Source organism: Macrosteles quadrilineatus, unplaced genomic scaffold, assembly GCF_028750875.1.
Source record: "Macrosteles quadrilineatus isolate MER2022 unplaced genomic scaffold, UCM_ALF_1.0 Scaffold_10__1_contigs__length_6754688, whole genome shotgun sequence".
In the NCBI taxonomy this organism is placed as follows: Eukaryota; Metazoa; Arthropoda; class Insecta; order Hemiptera; family Cicadellidae; genus Macrosteles; species Macrosteles quadrilineatus.
The window spans coordinates 3,357,583-3,377,610 of NW_026542603.1; the positions used below are offsets into that span (position 1 = coordinate 3,357,583).

A 20,028-nucleotide genomic window follows, 5' to 3' on the forward strand; every position below is an offset into this window, starting at 1 on the left:
CACAATTCTGTCATGACCATAACGAAAGTAAAAATGAATATTAAAATAGTTAATGGTATTTTCATAGATATGTTTTGCTGTAAATAGATTTAGTTTTAGGGGCATTTTGCAATAAACAGCTCACTTAAGCTTTTGGTATATTTAGTATTTGTACAAACAATCTAAAAACTAAAAAAAAAATTAAAAATCACCTAAGTTATAGCTCCGAACAAACCATCCCGATATAAGGAAAACCTTAATGTTTTTAAAGAGGCGTCCTTCTTTGTGTATAAAACATTGGAATATGATGATGTATCAATTTTGGAATTTTTTATGATCCAAATCATCAACGTTGTTATCAGGGACAAGTGTTACAGTCTGGAATTGGTGATTAACGAGAATTACTATATTATTGTTTATTTAGGTTTTCCTTCCACTACTATTATTGTTATAATATTCCACAAGCCTTGATAAACCATAATTATTTTCTAAAATGTGATAGTTTTACACACATATTTCCTATACACTATAAGCTTTAACTTATATGAGGCAATAACGATACCTGTCTATGTAAAAATCTATTTTTTACATCCTTCAATTAATTGTACTGTTATAAGACAAATTTGTGTTGTAATTAAACTAAACTGTGCAATTTACAATTATATTAACATTTATTTTCACGACCATAACACAGTACAATTGATAAAGCTATTTTGGTTGTGAAAAAACCTGTGATGGTCGTGATGCCCTGGTCGTGAAATCACGTATTATTTGGCTCTGTTCTGGTGGCAGCCTTACACCTCATGTTTGAGGAGGCAAATGGATTTCTAGGTTAACGTAGCAATTAAAATATCATATCAACAAACATTAACACCATGTCTACTTTGTTACATGAGTACGTACGGTCGTGGACACACCAAAATTACAAAAAGCACAAAGTTACCCATATTAATCTTGTGCTTCATTTTTAACTGCAAAACCACCGCACAACAAAACTAACACACATCCCGAACCAGTCTCTAAAACCAAATGACGGTTCGCTGCCAGGATTGCTACTGTTGTGTTCCAAAGTTGCAAATTTTGCCATTATATGGTTGGGACATCAAATCGAGGGACAGACTTATTTTGTCATGGTAGTCAGTTTGCAATGAAAACAGAATTATTATATGCTCCTTTTTTGTAAGTTTAATAACAACTTTTGATGACATAAAAATATGGCTTTATAAATTTCGGCATGGTAATTAATTAGTCTAAAAACAGCGTGAAAGTTGAAAAATGTACCCTAGGGACACGTGATGATCGTGAATTTCGAGACTTTAAAAATACGAAGAAAATACCTAGAACCTACTTAAAACCGAATAAATGTTTGTAACATGTTGCCCCCATCCCAAAAAATATTAAAACACATATTAATACAGTAGAGTCCAGTTAGTCCGAAATAGTTGGGACCGGACCCATTTCGGATTACCAAATATTTTGGATTAAACTTTTATTTTTTTCAAAATTTTTTTTAAAATATTTGAAGTTTATTTTTATTTTAGGACGCTAGGCACGAGCCCGGGATTGTTTTTCACATTACTTTAGGCTAGACCTGGGGGCTGCAGCATTATCACTTAAATAAAATCCATTTGTGATTTGGCGGGATTGGAACCCAGGACGAAAATGAAAAATGTTAATAAAAAAAATGGCGAAATATTTACTAAAATACTCTATAAAACAAGTTTATCTCGCTACAGAATACTTTGAAGAGGTACAGTTAACTGTGTTAAAAGTTTAATAAAAAAAATTTTTTTAATGTTTTTTGGTTTTGGATTAAGCGGACCTTTGGATTATCGGGACTCCACATACAGTATCTACGAAGTAAAAGGCCAGTGACATTAAAACGTACGTTTCAAAATTTTCACTCAACATCTACTGAGGTAAATATTTGTTTTGCTTGTTAAGGCCTAGAGTAGTGAACAAATAATTTCCCAGCATTTTATTTTATGCTAGATATCAACTAGGATTCCTGTCTAATCGTAACACTTGGCTTCATGTAAATTTGTTAACACTTAATATATTTTGAAATGCTGGGTTCATTAGATGTGCAACACAGAGAAAAGATACAGAGGAAACAATCAATGGTACACTTAAGTGGTGTCTAGAGCTAGTGCTGTTGTCTAGGGCAATGACCCCCCTCGCTCTCATTTACTACAACGCTTGAGGTTAAGGAAGCGGAAGACCCTGTGCCATAGGAATCTCCTCACAATGCTCACCGTTTAGGCTCCTCCTTGCTCGTCACAGTATATTCCTGCCCCTACATACCAGAGCTGAAAGCACGTACGGTTGACTCGTCTGAAGCTTAATTCTCAGTGTGTGCAAAAATTACACAAATTTAAATATTATTTGATTTAATTAATCTCTCTCACTGAGAGTAAGGTTTTGCAGTTGATAAGCAAAAAAGTTTTTGTTTGAAAAAATATTAATGAGATCACACAGGTAAGGATAATCTAACACATACACAATAAAACACTTTTTATTTTTAAGGATTATTTCTAAATATTTACAGTATAATATTCTTAAATCAGTTCTTTTCAACATCACACCTCATTTCTTTGTATACTGAATTTCATTAACATGGAATGAAACATATTAATGTTCATGGCTGGTTTTCATAGTTACCGATTATGGCTGCATTTTTGGCACCAACTACAAGAGGACTGAAAAAATGAGTGAAAAACAAAAAAAGATAAACCAAATTCGGCAAAGGAAAACTCCAAAAATGACTCGCATGGCACAACATTCAGTTATAAAACTAAGGCAAACAATTTTTTTTTTATTGAATCAACTGTGCGAAATAAAAAAAATGAATAAGTATTGATAGTATTAATTACAAAATTAGTAAAAATTAACTGATTATGGACACTGAATGACTTGTCAACAAAGCCATGTTGAGTCCTGTCAATTAATACAAACCCTTTAAGAAGCGCAATTAATGCCTTTGTTAAATTAATTCTGGGAATATTTGAATTTTAGTTAGTTCCCACGGCTGCCGCTAGGTAGACTATCACGAGCGTGTGGCCAAGTCAGCTGACTGGAGACAAAGAATCATTTTAGAAAGAGAGATAGATTGAGTAGCGTGTCCGACGCCCGATTGATCCTAGAACGGCTACGCGAAGCTCATTTTGGTGGCAAAATTCCAGTCTATTCTCCATAAGCATTTAGCTTCTTAAAGGGACTTGTTTTCATTGGTCCTGTAGAGATTAAATTCCCAGCCTGAGAGAGGACAAAGGTCTTTTACAGGCAGCAGAACTAAAATAAAACAATCTCATCGTGAAAAATAACTCGTCCCCTAGTTATATAACCTAAACAGTAAAGCACAAATAAAGAAATTAATACTAAAATAATAGAAACAAAATTTTGTCAATACTAGCGATCAGTGTCACTCAGTGGCGTAGCCAGGTTTGGAGCAGGGATGGCCTAAGCCAACCCCAGTAGGTAGGCGGGAGGTCCTCCCCCGGATAACATTTTGAAAAATAATAACTGTGTCACAGTCGTGACAGAATAACGAGAATAAATAATATTTTGTTTGTAAAAGTGAAGGTATCAAATATTGTTTTTATTTTCAATGGTCAAAATTTTTGGCTTCGAGAGAGGAGTGGGATGAGTAGTCAACTGTTTCTTTGTTACAATTCGAAGAATAGACGTGTGTTTGAAGATGTAAGGGGTCAGAGGTTATAAGTATAGGTGCGTAAACTGATTCAGTCTCATTTCGTCAATGTCCAGTCTTGTACCGGGAGCAGATGAATTACATATAAACCTCGTTTTAGAGCTAAGGATTTATTTCTAGCATTATTCCAGGAAGAGATATCTAAAATCATATGAAAGAAAAAGATTGATTTCAGTTTTATTAGCAAATTTTTATTTGAAGTTGTACAAATTAAATCAACAGGTGAGGACCACATGGTGGCAATCATGAAATATTAGGGTATTTAGTACATTGTTCATTTTAAAAATATGTTACAGAAGAAGGAAAGTGATGAAAGTCTGAAGTTTAATCTTCTGTATTAATGTTAAAATGCATATTTACTTGTTTGAATGTATTAATAATGTGTAATTTCAATGTGAAAGAGATTTGATTTAACAAACTTGCTGTGTACTTAAATGTCTATTAAGCATATTTGGCTGTAATAAAACGTAACTAAATAGTTTAACAGAAATAATTTGTTTGACATAAAGGGTATTTACGGTCAGTGAGTTACCATGTGGAAAGATTTAATTTAATTGAAAGGAAACTTAAGATATCTGAATTTTTTAAGTATTGGTTAAATAAACTAATGTGTCTAGGTAAAGTGAGAAAGTGGGGCTAAGTAACGTCATTGATAGGTGTACAACTTCAAAATTCGGATAATAGGGTACACATTAGCTCTAGGACTAAGTATTTTTCATTTTTAAGGAAAGGGAATGTTAATTTTCTTGATTTAATGATTGTGTTGGATTTAGAATTGTAAATAAATCTTTCTGGGATAATTATGTCGGCTTTCTTTATTTCATCAACCTCTTTTCAACACAACACTTTTCTTGATATTTTAAGTTAAGTACATAGGGTGCTAGTAGCTGGACTATATTCGACGAATCGAATCCTATGGTTATTAGCACCTTGTGTCAACTGTAAAGTAGCGTTTTTATGCAATCTAGACATAATAATTTTCAAAACATAAATAGATATTTTAATTGGCTTTATTATATTTAATCTATTTAATTAGGGTGTTTGAAAATAAAAATATGAATTTAAATTAAGTTCATTGGACGGAACTTATCTTTACTTAGAAATCTCCTCAAAACAGCTTTACCAAGTGCACGTAAACAGCGGGAACTGAGCAAAGGACCCGAATTTACAAATGGCGGGTAGATGTCGGTGACGTTCAAGCACTTAATTAGAAGATAATGCCCGTTTAGGCATTATCAAAGGTATAATTGAACAGTACAAACATAAATCCTTTCCTACATTTACAGGATTTTTGAATCCTGTAAATGTAGGAAAGGATTTATGTTTGTACTGTTCAATTCCAGTTGAGTTAAAGCTGCTAGGACCGTCGAAACCCGATTTAGTTATTGTTATTACACAATGTCAAAACATTGTGTAATAACAATAACTAAATCGGGTTTCGGCGGGCCTAGCAGCTTTAACTCAACTCTCCGTTCAAAACTTACCACATCACCACCCGCATACTTTGTAGAAATATTTTTAACGGAATTCATAGTTCATTATTAGCACAAAAAAAAATTCTAGCCTGGCGCCGCCCCCGCCCCCTAGTGCTTGCCACCCTGAAGCAACTGTTCCACTGTTGCTATGCTACTGGTGTCAACAGACATAAACTAGACAAGAAAAACGAGCTTCAAAATTTACAATGGGATGAGAAGTCTTCTTGTGATGGTTAGTCTCTGACACTTACAACTACATTTATTGATTCCAAATTATTATCATTAAGTATAAATTATTGTTTTTATAAGTTAGGTTGCCTTTCTCCGGCCATGGACTTGGTCCCATGGTAGTGAGGGTTTCTACTGTTTACTCTTTGATGGCTTTATCAAAGGTGTGATGCGACAACAGTTACATGTCTTACAACATTCTGGTTCTTCTCTTCTGAGGGGAAGGTGCAGGGCTCGCAGGCTTTTGTGGTTCCATCGAATTACGAGTGGGTCTGCCCTTGACTGCTGGCATTTTTGTTTTCTTAGGAGGTTCGTCTGTTAACGATTCAGTGGACTTTGACATAGACTCTTTTGTTCGCTTTGTTCCTGTAAATGAAAAATCAATTTAATGTTTATTGAATAACTGAAAACCCCTAATACATTAGTTATTTTATAACTTTGGAACATTAAGAAGTTTTACAACTCTAACTGAAATTTGGTTTGAAGGTGTAAGGTGGGATAAATTTGAATGAGTTTGTGAACCAACATGATCAGACCATGGGAACGGGGTTTTACAGGGGATTTTATGGGGTTATAGTTGGTTTTTCTCATTTGTGACCTAAAAACAAACACATTCCCAATTTCTCTCTAGACCTTTTTAGGTTTTACAGGGGATTTTGTGGGGTAAAAATTGGGTTTTCTCATTGTTGACCCTCAAATTAAACACATTCCCAATTTTTCTCTAGACCCTTTTAAAGAGTTTAAAAAACAAACAATTCAGCATGTTAAAGTTTGTTCGCTCCACTGTTCATTCAATCCAACGGGTACAGTCAGTTCTAGAAGTAGACTAACCAGTAGAAAATATTAATTTTGAATTTTACTGTACATTGGATCGAATGCACATTGGAGTGAACGATCAGTATAATTTAAATATTTAATAATCTTGAAATGTGCGTTCACTCCAAGATCGTTCGCTCCAACAGTGATGGGTGTTGCGTTCCCCAATCTGCAGGCTTGCGGCGCTTGTATATTGCCGTGATAGTTTAGTATAGATCTTTTTGACCACTTGTTGGCCTTTTAACTTTTATGTCTTTACAAAAATAATACTTTGATAAAGATATTTAAGTCCCTACTGGTATAAAACCTAATTAGACATACCGTAGGCCTACTATATTTTATGCATAATTAACATTAACTGGTGATAACTTAAGACGTACTCTATGGGCATATTAGAAATTCTCACTGACCTTACATAAAAAAAAAAAATCCCTTGGGTTTGCCCCAGTAGGTGTTAAAGTTCCCATGTTATCCTTATGAAGAACATATTTGTTTACAATATAATAAACTGAATAATTTAATCGCTATAAATATTTTAGTAGAAATTATTTAAGGTAAACGTGTGCTACAAACATTTACTGACTTGGTTGAAGTGAAATATTTACCAGGCTATTAGAATTTGGGTTGGCGTAAATATTAAAATGGAAAAAGCGAGAAAGCCTGGTCAATTTGATATACTAAAAAGTAAACTGAATTAACACTGTGCTGCATTTCTTGAGCAATCGTTGAAAGAGCCGATTTGCAACCTATGAAAAAATGAGAAAGTCATAGAACACCACCAAGTAGAATAAATGGAAAATAGTGGTTTGTAGGGACATAAGTCCCTGAAAAGCTCAAATGTAAAACAAATTATTGTAATATTTAAACAAACTCAGAATCAAATTATCTATGTGTCAGAATAGATATCCCAATAAAACATATCTTTTGTGTAAAAACAGTTTGATGTTTGTCTTTTTAATAATTTAAATTACTCCAGAGGTTTAACTCTGCTAAAGGCACTAAACATGTTTGTGAATACTAAAGTACAACAATAACCTTTAAATTAGAAGAAAAACTTCATAGTTTATTCAGAATGCTAAGTTCAATTCTTTTGATTTGAGCCAGCTCCCATGATTCTACTACTTACCATGTGACACTTAAAAATACACAAATTTGAAAGATCTCACAGAAAAATAATTATTTATTTCAACTTTCCAATACGTAACTAAAATGTCTTAGTTCAATTCTTTTGATTTGAGCCAGCTCCCATGATTCTACTACTTACCATACACTTAAAAATACACAAATTAGAAAGATCTCACAGAAAAATAATTATTTATTTAAACTTTCCAATACGTAACTAAAATGTCTTAGTTATTATAGGTAACGTTATTCCTGGTTTTATATAGTATACAGTAACTTACATTTTAGAAGTGACTGGCAAATGAGTAATCCAAATGTAATATTGCAACTACACACAACTATTAATTTAAATGACAATCTTTTGATTATGATAATTAATAACAATATAACTGTAGGTTGCTTTACGATTTGATGAACAGTGCAGGGTAAGCTATACCAGCTGATGTGTTATTAATGAAGATAGGGCGAGAAATTGCTGCTTGAAACATCGCAAATAGTTTTATTGTTTGATATAGTTGCGTTATTGATTTTAACTATCTCCCCTTACTTAATCCATTTACTTTGTTTCCATAATGTGAGGTTCAAATGCACTAACGTAAAAATATGGAAGTAACAAAAATGCTTTGACACATAAGAAACATTTCATTCAAATTTATCAAAACTAATCAGGCTTAGACCTACACTAGTCTCCTACCTGTTGGAGTTTCCAGCTTTTCAGAGTCCACGTCCTTTCTACCTCTTAACTTTCCTGTTCTGGAAGATTCAGGTGTCTTTTCTGGAGATTTTCCTTCAGTTTTCTTTTCCATTTCTTTCTTCTTGTCTGAATTAACTTCTTTTTTCAAATCTACTTTCTGCTTAGGTGTTTCTGAACGAGTTATTTTAGTCTCACCCCTTTTTGCGGAATCACTCCGCAGTGGCTTTGGAGTTTCCCTTTGATTTTTTGAAGTGTCTAAAGTTTTTTTCTGGTCTGATTTCTTAGCCTCGACTTCTTTTTTTGTTTGCTCCGGGAGTTTTTTGGTCAATGAGTCCTTTTTATTTAACTTATTACCGTCCTCTTTTTTGAGATCTTTTTTACTATCCAAAACTGACTTTCTGACAGCTTCTATTTTCTCTTCGTCTCTTACCTGGCCTTTCTTTGAATCTTCTTTCTTCAAAGTATCTTTTTTGCCAGATTCTTTAGAACTATCTTTTTTTTGAGGTGTGTTATCTTTAACAGGAGTCAAAGTTCTCTTGGAACCTCTTTTAGGTATTTCTTTTCCAGTATTTTTAGGGGTTGTAATTCCTTTAGAAGAATCTGATTCTTTACTACTCTCTCCATCAGACAAACCCAATTTTTGGTCTTGAGATGAAGTATCCGACTCTGCCTGATTATCTTTCTGTAGTTCCACTATGTTTTCCATATTAGCCTCTGGTTCAGTGTTTTGCCTACGTATTGTTGGGGGGAGTTGTCTCAGCTTCTGCTCGATCAGTTCACTGTATTCATCTAGTGGTAGCTCAAAGTCTACTTCAACCGCACTGGCTGCATCTGCTTCTGCCTCAGCTTCATCCTAAAAAAATAAATAGTTTAGCAAGATTGTGAGAAGGAGTTTTATATGCCAACACCTACAATAATAAATCAGTCCCTAAGATTAAGCATGATACTGTCTAATGTGACATCGAGACATGTTTTCTAAATGGTAAAAATATGTACATGTGTACATTCCTCATATTTGCTCATTATTTCTGGATCCTGATTTTGATCAAAGGTTCTTAGGCCAGGTAACTAGGCGGAATCCCAGCAGTATTGCAGCACGTTATGGAAGACCCCAAACACAGGGAGCAGTGAAGGGACACTGCCAGCGATGTTGCCTACAGACTTAAGCCATGAAATCATATGCGGTTCCGACTTCTATTTAAGTTAGCTCAAAATACTAGAGGTAAGTGAGCAGCTTGATTTTCAGGTCAAGCCGCACCATAAAGCTCGAGTGATATGAAGATATCTTACAAAGTCACATCCTCGAGCTAAGATGAGCATTTATTCATAGAAATAACAGAAAGTGTCTGTAAAAATTTAACAGTCTAAAATTTCTGATGTCCCTGCAATTGTTGTGTAGCAACAATCTGTTTTTTAAAAACTGGTAGGAAAGGGGGGAGAGGGTGGCGGCAATTTCAGAATTGGTAAACTGAATATGAAAATGGAACAAGTGGCAATTATAATTACACTAGTGGCCTGTAGGGGCCATGGCCCCTAACCAGGATGTGGTTTTGCTCCTGACTTACAATCACATCTGATGCTTTTTGGTAAGATTGCGCTTAGGGGTTAACAGATAGTATGGTTGTTAACTTTGACAGTATTTATTGTTTTATATTTTGGTTTTCCTTTTGCTGGAGTCCATATGAAGGAAACTCCCCATTTTGTGGTAGTAAGTCAGAAAAATATATCTATGAATTTGTCCCTGAATTTTAAAACAGAAAGGCCCATTTCCTTGATTCTCTTTTTGTATAGCGGAAAGCGGCACAAAAGTCATTGCAATGTTGTATTGCCTTATATTTTTTATTAAGTTAGAATCATGTAAAAACAGTTCTTTTAGTTTGTCATTTACTTGTGGTTGTGGCATGTTAATGAGTCCATTGTGGCAACATGCGTTGAATTGTCCATTTGTGGCCTCCTCCTCTGCGAAGTGAAATGCGCCACAATGCATGCAAGTGCTGTTAAGAGGACCTAGATTGTGAGAAACAACACTCATGTCATTTTCCAGCGTTCTTCTGAAGGCAGGTTGTAAACCAGCTTGTGGATTTATTTCATAGTTATGCATTACATGACGTTCTCTTTCAGCATTTCTTGTGTCAGTTGAATTCCTGGATACTCTTCTTTCGTCTTCCCCTACCCTGTCTAGTTACTTCACTCATTATAAAAACGGAATTATTTAACAACATTGACTTTCGGAATAAATTAATGTAAACATTGCAAACAAATAAGTAACAGCTGGTTAGAATGCACAAGTTTTTCAGTCCCCATGATTTTCTTATGGTGGATATTTTACGTTATAGGCTTTCTCGTTTTCTGGTAACTTTATGGGAATTCCGCTATTTTCTTTAATTTAAGACCTCTCCCACTTTTCTGCAACTTACCAGACATCCACAATTTTCTGGTAAAAATGTTGTCTTACAGAATTATTTACAGACTGTCCCAAAAGACCCGTACCGGTTTAATAACTCCTAAACGAAACTAGCTTCAGTAATAATATTTCAGACATGACTCCTGGCTACAAAAAACCTTTTTTTGATGTGTTAGTAACTATTGCACCTGCGCCCAAAAACCAAATTTGGTGGTTTGCCCCAAATTTTTAAATGTAAACCCCTATTGAGTGACCCATAATGTTAAAGGTTTCATTGAGTTAAACACAACAGAACAAATCCGAGGTCGAGGTCCGAGGGGGCAGGGGCAATAGTCATGTCTGAAATATTATTACTGTAGCTAGTTTCATTTAGGATTTATTAAACCGTACCGGGACTTTTGGGATATGACCATAAAAAACACTAAAAGGTCAGCCATTTTGTACATGAGCGAGATATCGACCTTGAATTTGCGCTGATGTGTTTAACTCAATGAGACCTTTAAAATGATGGGTCACTCAATAGGGGTTTACACTTAAAAATTTGGGACAACCCCCTCAAATTTGGTTTTTGGGGGCAGGGGCAATAGTAGGCCTAACTAACACATCAAAAAATAGTTTTTTTTTAAGTACTGTATATGGTTATGGAGGCGTGACTTGTAGTTTTCTCAAAAGTTCATGAGTACTTTGGGATTTATATATGGATTTGAAAAAAACATTGGACCCGAACGGGTTGTTTGTTGACAATCCTCCAAAAACTGCTTCCTCTAATTTGAATTGTGTAAAATATTCTCAAAGGCAATTTCCAGTAAATCTTGCCTTTACGATTACGGTACATCGCAGTTAAGGATGTAGGCTGTTGTATTATATCAGGCTTTGGTGGACCTATGAAAGTCAAAATTTTTCCTCTGCTTAAACTACGTAGCATTTAGAACCACCGAGGGCTTGCCGATTGAGCCATTTTATATAGAGGGAGTCAAAAGCATAAATAAGAACAGTAAATGGCAAAAAAGAATAAAGAGATAGAAAGACTCAAGAAAATTGCTTATAACGATGGATTAAAATCAAGAGGTTTGTATTGATCAATAACATAAACTTATGTTTTATGTTGTAATCTCGTAGACTATATTTTTTTATAAAAAATTGTAGGTATTTGTGAAGAAGGTTATTTTTTATATCGTTCTCACTCCGCTCAATTGGCAGACATAGGCTACCTACATGAGGCAGCATACCTAGTACAATATAGAATATTATATGCTTTCAGGTAAATATAGAATATTGTTACCTCCCCCTAACTCATTTGATTGCAGATTTATAGCTACTAATTGGTCCAGAAAGATCATTTTACAATTGATACCTTAGCAAATTTCAATAATTTCAGCTCTAATCTGACAAATGTCCTCCGAGGCACTTTCCCACTACTTCCTCCTTACAAACTGGGGCTTAGGGTACCTTAAAGCTTAAAGCATAATAGTCTACCTTATGTGTGTATATTACACTTACCAATGCTTCCATGTCATACCAACAGTTAAGTTTCTTCCAAATGATAGATGGAGAAATTCTTTTGTTCATTGCACTTGAAAGACGCTCATGAATCTTTATCATGCGGAAATGTTTATGAGGACCTAAAACACAGGAACTTTGTTTAAAGGTGTAGAGATAATTTTAAAAGTGTTCAATAATCCAGCTTCATTGTAAGGAATTTTTTGTTGAATATAGGCCTATGTCTTTTTATTCGATCGACTATGATCAGGAGTAGCCTAATAATACCTAAAAGTAGTTTTTTGACTCATTATTTTAGTGGAACAGGTTTTTGCACTTTCCTCGTAATAAAGGCTTTTCAAACGGCTTTGGTAGCTGTGACCATCTAAGTTAAGTTAGATTAACTTATCATGGTTAGGCTACAAAACCTTTACAACTTCTTATTTATTAAGTAAAGACACTTGCAGCCATTTTAAAGACCCACTTGAAGAAAATGAATTGATTGAAAAGGGGGATTTCACAAGTATGAATAGGCCTAAGTAAATAGTAGGCTACAATTAGTAGTAATTTGTTTTTGTAGTAGGCCTACTATAAAATCACTGTTGAGTTTTTAAGTTAGTGTTATCAAGGGAACGTTAATTTTTACCAGCCTGTAGCATAGAATGCAACCTTTATTTTGGTGTAGGTTGGTACTAAACATTCCCGTAAAATCCTGTCTGGCAATGATTTTGGCCGGTTTTCGGGGATTTCCTCTATTCGAGCCACAACTTATTAGGAAAAACTCTGGTTATTGATCCAGGCAGTGCTGCTACCTTTGGGTGTTTCAGTGAACTACGTCCACTTTCAGGGTAACGCACAACAATTACCACTGCTCTATTGTGATTCGTCTTACTGAGATATTTCAATGCCAATAGCGATCGCTGATTCAGTTAGCGTGCCGGGGCTCCGCCCGGGCCTGTATAAAGGTTTTCAGCAGTGAACGTGTTAATAGCCTATATTCAACTTTTTTTAAGTAACTTAGGTCCTAACTTAAATAAATTAGGATGCACTAAGTAGGATAGTCGATGGTTATACTACTTAACTTATTTTAAGTGGAAATGTTTGAAAGAGTGCAAAAAACTTAACTCTACAAGTCAGTATCAAGAAGCTAAAAACCTAAGCTAGGCTCATAAACTAGGCTATATAATGTTGTTTCTTACCAACAGGTTTCAATCCATGAAGTGAATATAAAAGGAGAATTTCTTGATCTGGAGACCACTCTAAATCTTCTATTTCCTCGTCATTTGACTTTTCAGAACATTCCTCTTTGTTGTCCATATCTAGAATTTGTGCATTATTTGTTGATGTGCCCATCATCCAAAATAGGCGTAGGTACACAGCAAGACAAGCCTACCTTTGATTGAGAATCTATATTAAGAATAACCGAATAAAATAGTTGTACTAAACTTTACTGAAGAAAAAAACTTGATCTGGGGCCTCGACTTCTATTCCCAATTCTGAATCGTTGCCTTGCCGCTTATAATTGTTTCCAATGCCGCTACAATTAACCTTAAACCAATTAACCTTAAACAAGCAGAGCAGAAACAGAAACAATAAACAGTAAACATTAAAAAAGATTACAGAACAGACAGTATGCTCTTGTATGTAGGGGCCTATGACAGAAATTGACAGTCAGACAGACTACATAACACATTAGCTTACTCTACGTACTACCATAGATTAAACACTCTCCCATGGAAGTATGTTTAACCTCTTTGGTACTACCATTTAAGACTTTTAGCGAATTTCCCATATAGGGAAATAGCTATTACAGTAGTACTCATGGTAAGTCCGACGGGGAACCGATTTTTTTTTCGTTTTGGTCCCTAAAGGCCAAAAACCCCATCCGTTCAAATTCGTATATATATTATATATATATTCTTATTGAATAAATATATTGTTCACTATTGAGGGCTACTATTATTATTATTAGTAAATGAAATAAATAATTAAACATTTAGTACCCTTTAAGTTATTAATTTATCGAGTAACTGACATGTTTCGGCTCTTAGGCCATGATCACAGTTGTGAACAAATAGTAAATAAATAGAAATGTAAATAATAAATAAGTAAATTGTCATATGATTTTGGAATTTTGTCTAATACATAGGTTGGCTCCAAAGCGTATGAGTTTCCTGTTTCCCTCCCTTCCCATAGCATTTTAGGATTCCAGATACCTTATCTATCGTCATAAAAAGTTCTCACACTCCGGACTGTTCGCCTTTACTACTTCCTTGACCACTCACTACGTCACGGACCTGTTTCCCTCCCTTTCCATAGCATTTTAGAATTGCATATACCTTAATCTAATCGTCATAAACAATTTTCACACTCCGGACAGCTCGCCTTGACTACTTCCTTCACCACTTCCTACGTCACGGACCTGTCCCCCCCCTTCCCTTAGCATTATTGGATTGCAAATACCTTAATCTATTGGTCATAAACAGATCCCACACTCCGAACAACTCGCCTTTACTACTTTCTTCACCACTTCCTACTTCACGGCCCTTTTTTCCTCCCTTCCCATAGCATCATAGGATTGCAGATACCTTAATCTAATCGTCACAAACAGTTCCCACAGTCCGGACTGCTTGCCTTTAATACTTCCTTCACCACTTCCTACGTCACGGACCTGTTTCCCTCCCTTCCCATAGCATCATAGGATTGCAAATACCTTAATCTAATCGTCTTAAACAGTTCCCACACTCCGGACAGCTCACCTTGACTACTTCCTACGTCGCGGACCTGTTTTCCTCCCTTCCCATAGAATTTTAGGAATTCAGATACCTTTATCTAATCGTCATAAACAGTTTCCACACTCCAGACTGCTCACCTTTACTACTTCCTTCACCACTTCCTACGTCACGGACCTCAAGCTAGTGTCGTCATTTGGTTATATTTATGATCCATACCGTTTCTGTTCTAATATATGTGGAATAATAATGCTATCAGCTATTTCTTTATCTACTGCATTCAAAAGTCAACAGCTGGGGCCCATTTCATAATAAAGTACAAACTAATATTATTAGTAAATCAGCTTATCGCCCAATGCAAATCTAATGGAAAATACAAGTTACAAGTTGTAACTTGTAACTTGTAGTTTATTATGAAATGGGCCCCTGATCATATGTCTTTGTTTATGTGTCAAATACTGCTTCCATAAGGATTACATTGAAAATTTTAGACCCAGTGGGGCGGATTCCTGAGAGATTTCTTTAACGCCATATAGATGTCAGCACTCACCGGTATGGTCTTTATCACCATGCAAAATTTGAAAAATATTGATTCAGCCGTCTAGGAGGAGTTTGCGTATTACGAAATGCATAAGAGTCGACGTATAAGAGCTTCGCTCGCTCCGCTCAATGAACATAAATTTGTTAAATATTGAAAATAAAACATACAGAGTTGAAAAACCGAAACAATATGAATTAAAAATCTATATCTGTACACTTTTAAGCGGATTCAATATTGCCATAGTCCAGTAACCAATCTTTCGTAAATACACAAACACCATTAGCTCCTTCCAAATCCAAACAAAACAGCTGTTACAACACCACTTGCGACGTTGCCACTTCGAAGGCCGTGGCCTGGAGTTAAAGGCGGCCGTGTTAGCAGCCACTACTACCAACCAGCCACTGATTGGTAAATATGGCCAGCAGCCAGCGGATATGTAGGGTTCACATTATAACCATTAGCCACCAGTAAATAGCCGCTTGTATGTAAACGTCACCTCCTCCTACCACTCTTCTTTGACTTCTTAAATTTCATTTCTAAATGAATTACGTAGACTTCTTTCATAAGATCAAGGATGATTTTAGTCTTCGTTCTTCAAGTCTTTGACTTTGATATGACTCTATAAGCTGCATCTTTGGTATTCCTGCCTTCTTTGGTATTGTGTTCATGAAATAAATTCACTTATTTAACTAATAATAATAACAACGACCTATTGTCTTTTTTTATTGCCATTCCAAAATTCAATAATTTTTCTTTTTTCTATTTGACAGCAACTTAGCAGACGCAAAGGTAGCACTGCCTATGTCTGCTAGTTCCTTTATTTTATTGTTATATTTTTTGGCTTTATTAAAACTCGTATATTTTTTAGTGACCAAAGTCTCTGTCTATTATACTTTATTTAGTTTATAATCACAGTTTGTAGCCTATGTTTTTTGGAATAAACTATATTCATTCATTCCTGTCAATGAAGTTGTCAGACGAAGCATCCCTCAGGCAAGGATAATTTGGAAACTATAATTTGGAAACTATTATAGGTGGCGTTCGCAGATGCATCCACAAAATTGAGCGGAGTCATCAAGGGTTCAAATTATACTAGTTGCTCTACCCGCGCTTCGCTACGGGGTGAAAATACAGAAAAGAATAGTTCGGTTTTACTTTGAGATATTATAATATACTATAAGAAACAGTTACAACACACTTAATAGGAAACATATAGGCAAAGGCTCAATCGTGCTTATTGATTATTCAAATGAAGATCTCTCAATGTATTACAATACTATCATTTTATATAGTGTATAGCATTTAAAATATATATATATGCTAAAGTATAATTCATTAACCACATGGCACCATAAGAAACAATTCTCCTTGTAAACATAATTAAATTAAATAGCAGAACAGCATTTCTGACAACAGCTGGAGTTTCATAACAATGTTTGTTTCCCATGTTAATCTTATGGAGAAATATGAAACTTTAAAGGGCCCCGGGGCGCTCAATTTTTATTTCAGCTGCAGTTATTTTAATAAGAACAAAATGAGGGCATTCTATTGGCTGAGGGAACACCATTAGCGCAATGAAACGGATTGAAGCCATCTGCCTCGGTGGTCTAGTGGATAGCGTGCCTGGCTTCGAAACTTATGGTAGGGTACCAGGTTCGAAACCCATTTGGGGCACAAACTTTTTATCTAAGATATTTGCATTATCAGCAAGTTTGGTTAGTTTTGTTAGGTTATAACAGTTAAATTTTATAATTAAAACCTTATAAAATTGAATTTGAGCTATTTATAGTTTTATTTTATGAACAGAACTTTTTTTTCGATTAGTAAACCTTCATTCAATTTTTTCATTATCAGCAAGTTTGGTTAGTTTGGTTAGGTTATCACAGTTTAATTTTATAATTAAAAAATATAAAATTTAATTTGAGGCATTTATAGTTTTATTTTGTGAACAGAATTATTTTTTCTATTAGTAAACCTTCATTCAATTTTGTCATCATCAGCAAGTTTGGTTAGTTAGGTTAGGTTATGACAGTTTAATTAAAAAATTAATTAACTATATATTTTTTTAGTTTTAGGCCTACAATAGTTTTTTTTAATTTCTAATTTTTAAACTCTCATTTTGTCCCTATTAAAAAAAACTGCAGCTGAAATAAAAATCGTGCCCCCGGGGCCTCATTCTTTAATTATTTAGCAAAAAAGAAAGTTTCCTGCACAACTTCACGTTACGCTCTTTCCAATGACACCAAAATCATGTCAATCGGTTCAGTAGTTTCGGAGGAGTAATTGCCACAAAAAACTTGCTTGCGTATTAAATAAGTAATAGATTGTTTTTGTCATACTGCAGTAAAAACAGTCATCATTGGTGCATGCGTTGCGGGTCTAAATTAGCATTTTTATTCTTTAGGGAATAAAATTCGTTTAAGCCTCTATGGAGTAAAACTCAGCTGTTGTCAACTAGTCCAATCATATAAGGAATTTCCCGCGAAAAAATTCCCGAAGTTTTTTTCTCAGTGGTTTCTTATGTATTTTTTGGCGCTGAATCCGATTTTAAACTTTGTCACCTCGCCAGAGGTGAGCTTACTTCAGAAATCGCAAAAAACCAAATAAAATACTGTACTTGTTTAACTTTTTTGCGTATAACCTTTGACTATTAATACAACAACTTCTGTATCCAATAGTCAATGGTATAACTCACAAACGGAGTATTTTTTTGCAATAACTGTCATTTACTAAATTAAAGTACACTAAATTCCCTACAATATACGTACAATAACTTTATTTCTACGATGTGTGTCTGTTTGCTGATGATTGTAATGTGCTTATTCCCGGAAGATCAAAACAGCAGATTGAAACGTTTTCTCAGGAGAGTCTTTTATCCACAAAAGAATTCCTTGACCGAAAAAATCTGCTTATTAACACAGACAAATCCAATTTTATATCATTTTCCACTAAACAACGTAGACAAAATTTTGAACCAAACATTTGCATAAAATCAGAAAGAATAAACCAAGTAAAGCAAACAAAATTTCTTGGTCTAATTATCGATAAACATCTATCTTGGGAGGGCCATGTGAACTATGTGGTTAAAAAGGTATCTTCCGGTATCCATGCGCTGCGACAGATGTTCAGAGTATGCAGTTTAGACACTTTAAGAGTTGTTTATTTCTCATTAATACATTCACATATTTCATATGGAATTGTTCTATACGGGGCAACAACAAAAACTAATTTAGATAAAGTACTAATTAAGCAGAAAAAAGCTATCAGGGTGATGAAAAATCTTAAAAAGAAAGAGCCAGTCAAGAGCATCTTTCGTGAATTACAAATATTAACAGTTTATAGTCTTTATATTTATGAAACAATAATTTATGCAAAACAGATCCAACTATCATCCAGCTCAACAGAACAATTAGTATATAACACCAGATTAAAAATTAACCTACCTCGGCATAATCTCGAATTTTACACTAAAAAGACATCTTACATAGGGCTAAAATTTCTCCAGTCTATACCAGCTCACATCCGAAAAGAAACAAAATTTAATAAATTCAAGCAGCTCTTAAAGGAATATTTTTTAAGAACTCCCTGCTACTCAGTAACAGAATTCTTTAGTATTAGTAAAAAACAGTTAGGCCTAACTTAATTTGAATTCCAAATACTGTTATCCTTAAAGTCATGGTTTTGTTAAAAGTTCAAGTAAAGTAATTTTAGTACTCTTTTTATGTATTTAATTAGCAGTAAGCAATTTTGAATTTAGCTTATGACTCTATTCAAGTTCATGTAATGTCAAACTATAATGAATAAAGAATGTTTTGACTTTGACTTTGACTTTGATGTTCCAAACTGACGCTAGAGCGCGCTCAAAATTCATCATTTTCTTTTACCTATTGGAAAACGTAGGAAACACCATTATAAATCCTTAGATTAGACACCCAACGTCCCAACAAACTCTATTTGATGAATATTGATTATTTTATAATTATATGGTACCATTAGGTCACATTTAGTGGTAAAGAAATTTAAGTGATGTTTATAGTCGGTAACCATAGCAATAAATAAATAACAAAACAATTTTCAATTTAAACTAGAGGACCCATGCTGCTCCGCAGCGTTAAAATAAATATAACAAGCAAACTACAACATTTGACAATATTCTCCATAAGAATAACATGGGAATTTTAAATTTAATTTTTTTGAATTTTCTCCGTTACTATTAACCGAACAAAAATACTTTTATATACTAAATTAATGGTTTTTTTTTTAAGCTCTTTAAAAAGGTCTAAAGAGAAATTGGGTAATTTTGTGTTTTGAGGGTCAAAAGTGAGAAAAACCAATTTTTACCCCATAAAACCCCCCGTAAAGCCCCGTTCCCATGGTCCGATCGTGCTGGTTCGCGAACTCATTCAAGTTTATCCCGCTTTACACCTTTAAACCAAATTTCATCAAAATCGGACAAAAATTACCCAAGTTATCGCATGTATATATATATATATATAAGTATATATATATATACATATATAAAAATTTGAACGAATGGTGTTTTTGGCCTCTGGGGACATCAAAATGAAAAAGTAAATCGGTCCCGGGTCTAGGTCTTACCGTGCCACCTACGGTAATAGCTACTTCCCTATAGGGAAATTCGCTAACAAAACAGCTGGGATTTTTTTAAACTAATGTATTGACATCTGTTTCAGAATATAATAACATTCAAATCAATCCCAATGTTATCCTTATGGAAGGAACTTTGAGGGCTGCCCACGCCCTTAAAAAGATATATTTCAAAAATCTAAAGCCAGTTTGCACATCTACACACCCAGACGAACATTTTGGTATATAAAATGTGGGGTTA

General features: G+C 34.4%; 1 protein-coding gene across 1 annotated transcript; it reads right to left on the minus strand.

The window, feature by feature from the left end:
* Window positions 1-2,476: 2,476 nt before the first annotated feature.
* LOC129004627 (uncharacterized) lies at window positions 2,477-13,474 on the minus strand. The gene is made up of 5 exons (XM_054433174.1): window positions 13,106-13,474; window positions 11,928-12,049; window positions 8,024-8,876; window positions 5,586-5,757; window positions 2,477-2,678 (listed from the first exon to the last, which is right to left on the minus strand). Exons 1-5 carry the CDS (start codon window positions 13,260-13,262, stop codon window positions 2,618-2,620), a joined length of 1,365 nt encoding a protein of 454 aa, XP_054289149.1. The 5' UTR covers window positions 13,263-13,474; the 3' UTR covers window positions 2,477-2,617.
* Between the last annotated feature and the right edge of the window lie 6,554 nt (window positions 13,475-20,028).

Coding starts and splice junctions, on each gene's coding strand:
- LOC129004627 (XM_054433174.1), bottom strand. CDS start 13,262: ATGATGGGCACATCAACAAATAATGCACAAATTCTAGATATGGACAAC. Junction 12,050..13,105: donor TCATGGATTGAAACCTGTTG/GTAAGAAACAAC, acceptor CCTGTGTTTTAG/GTCCTCATAAACATTTCCGC. Junction 8,877..11,927: donor GGTATGACATGGAAGCATTG/GTAAGTGTAATA, acceptor TTATTTTTTTAG/GATGAAGCTGAGGCAGAAGC.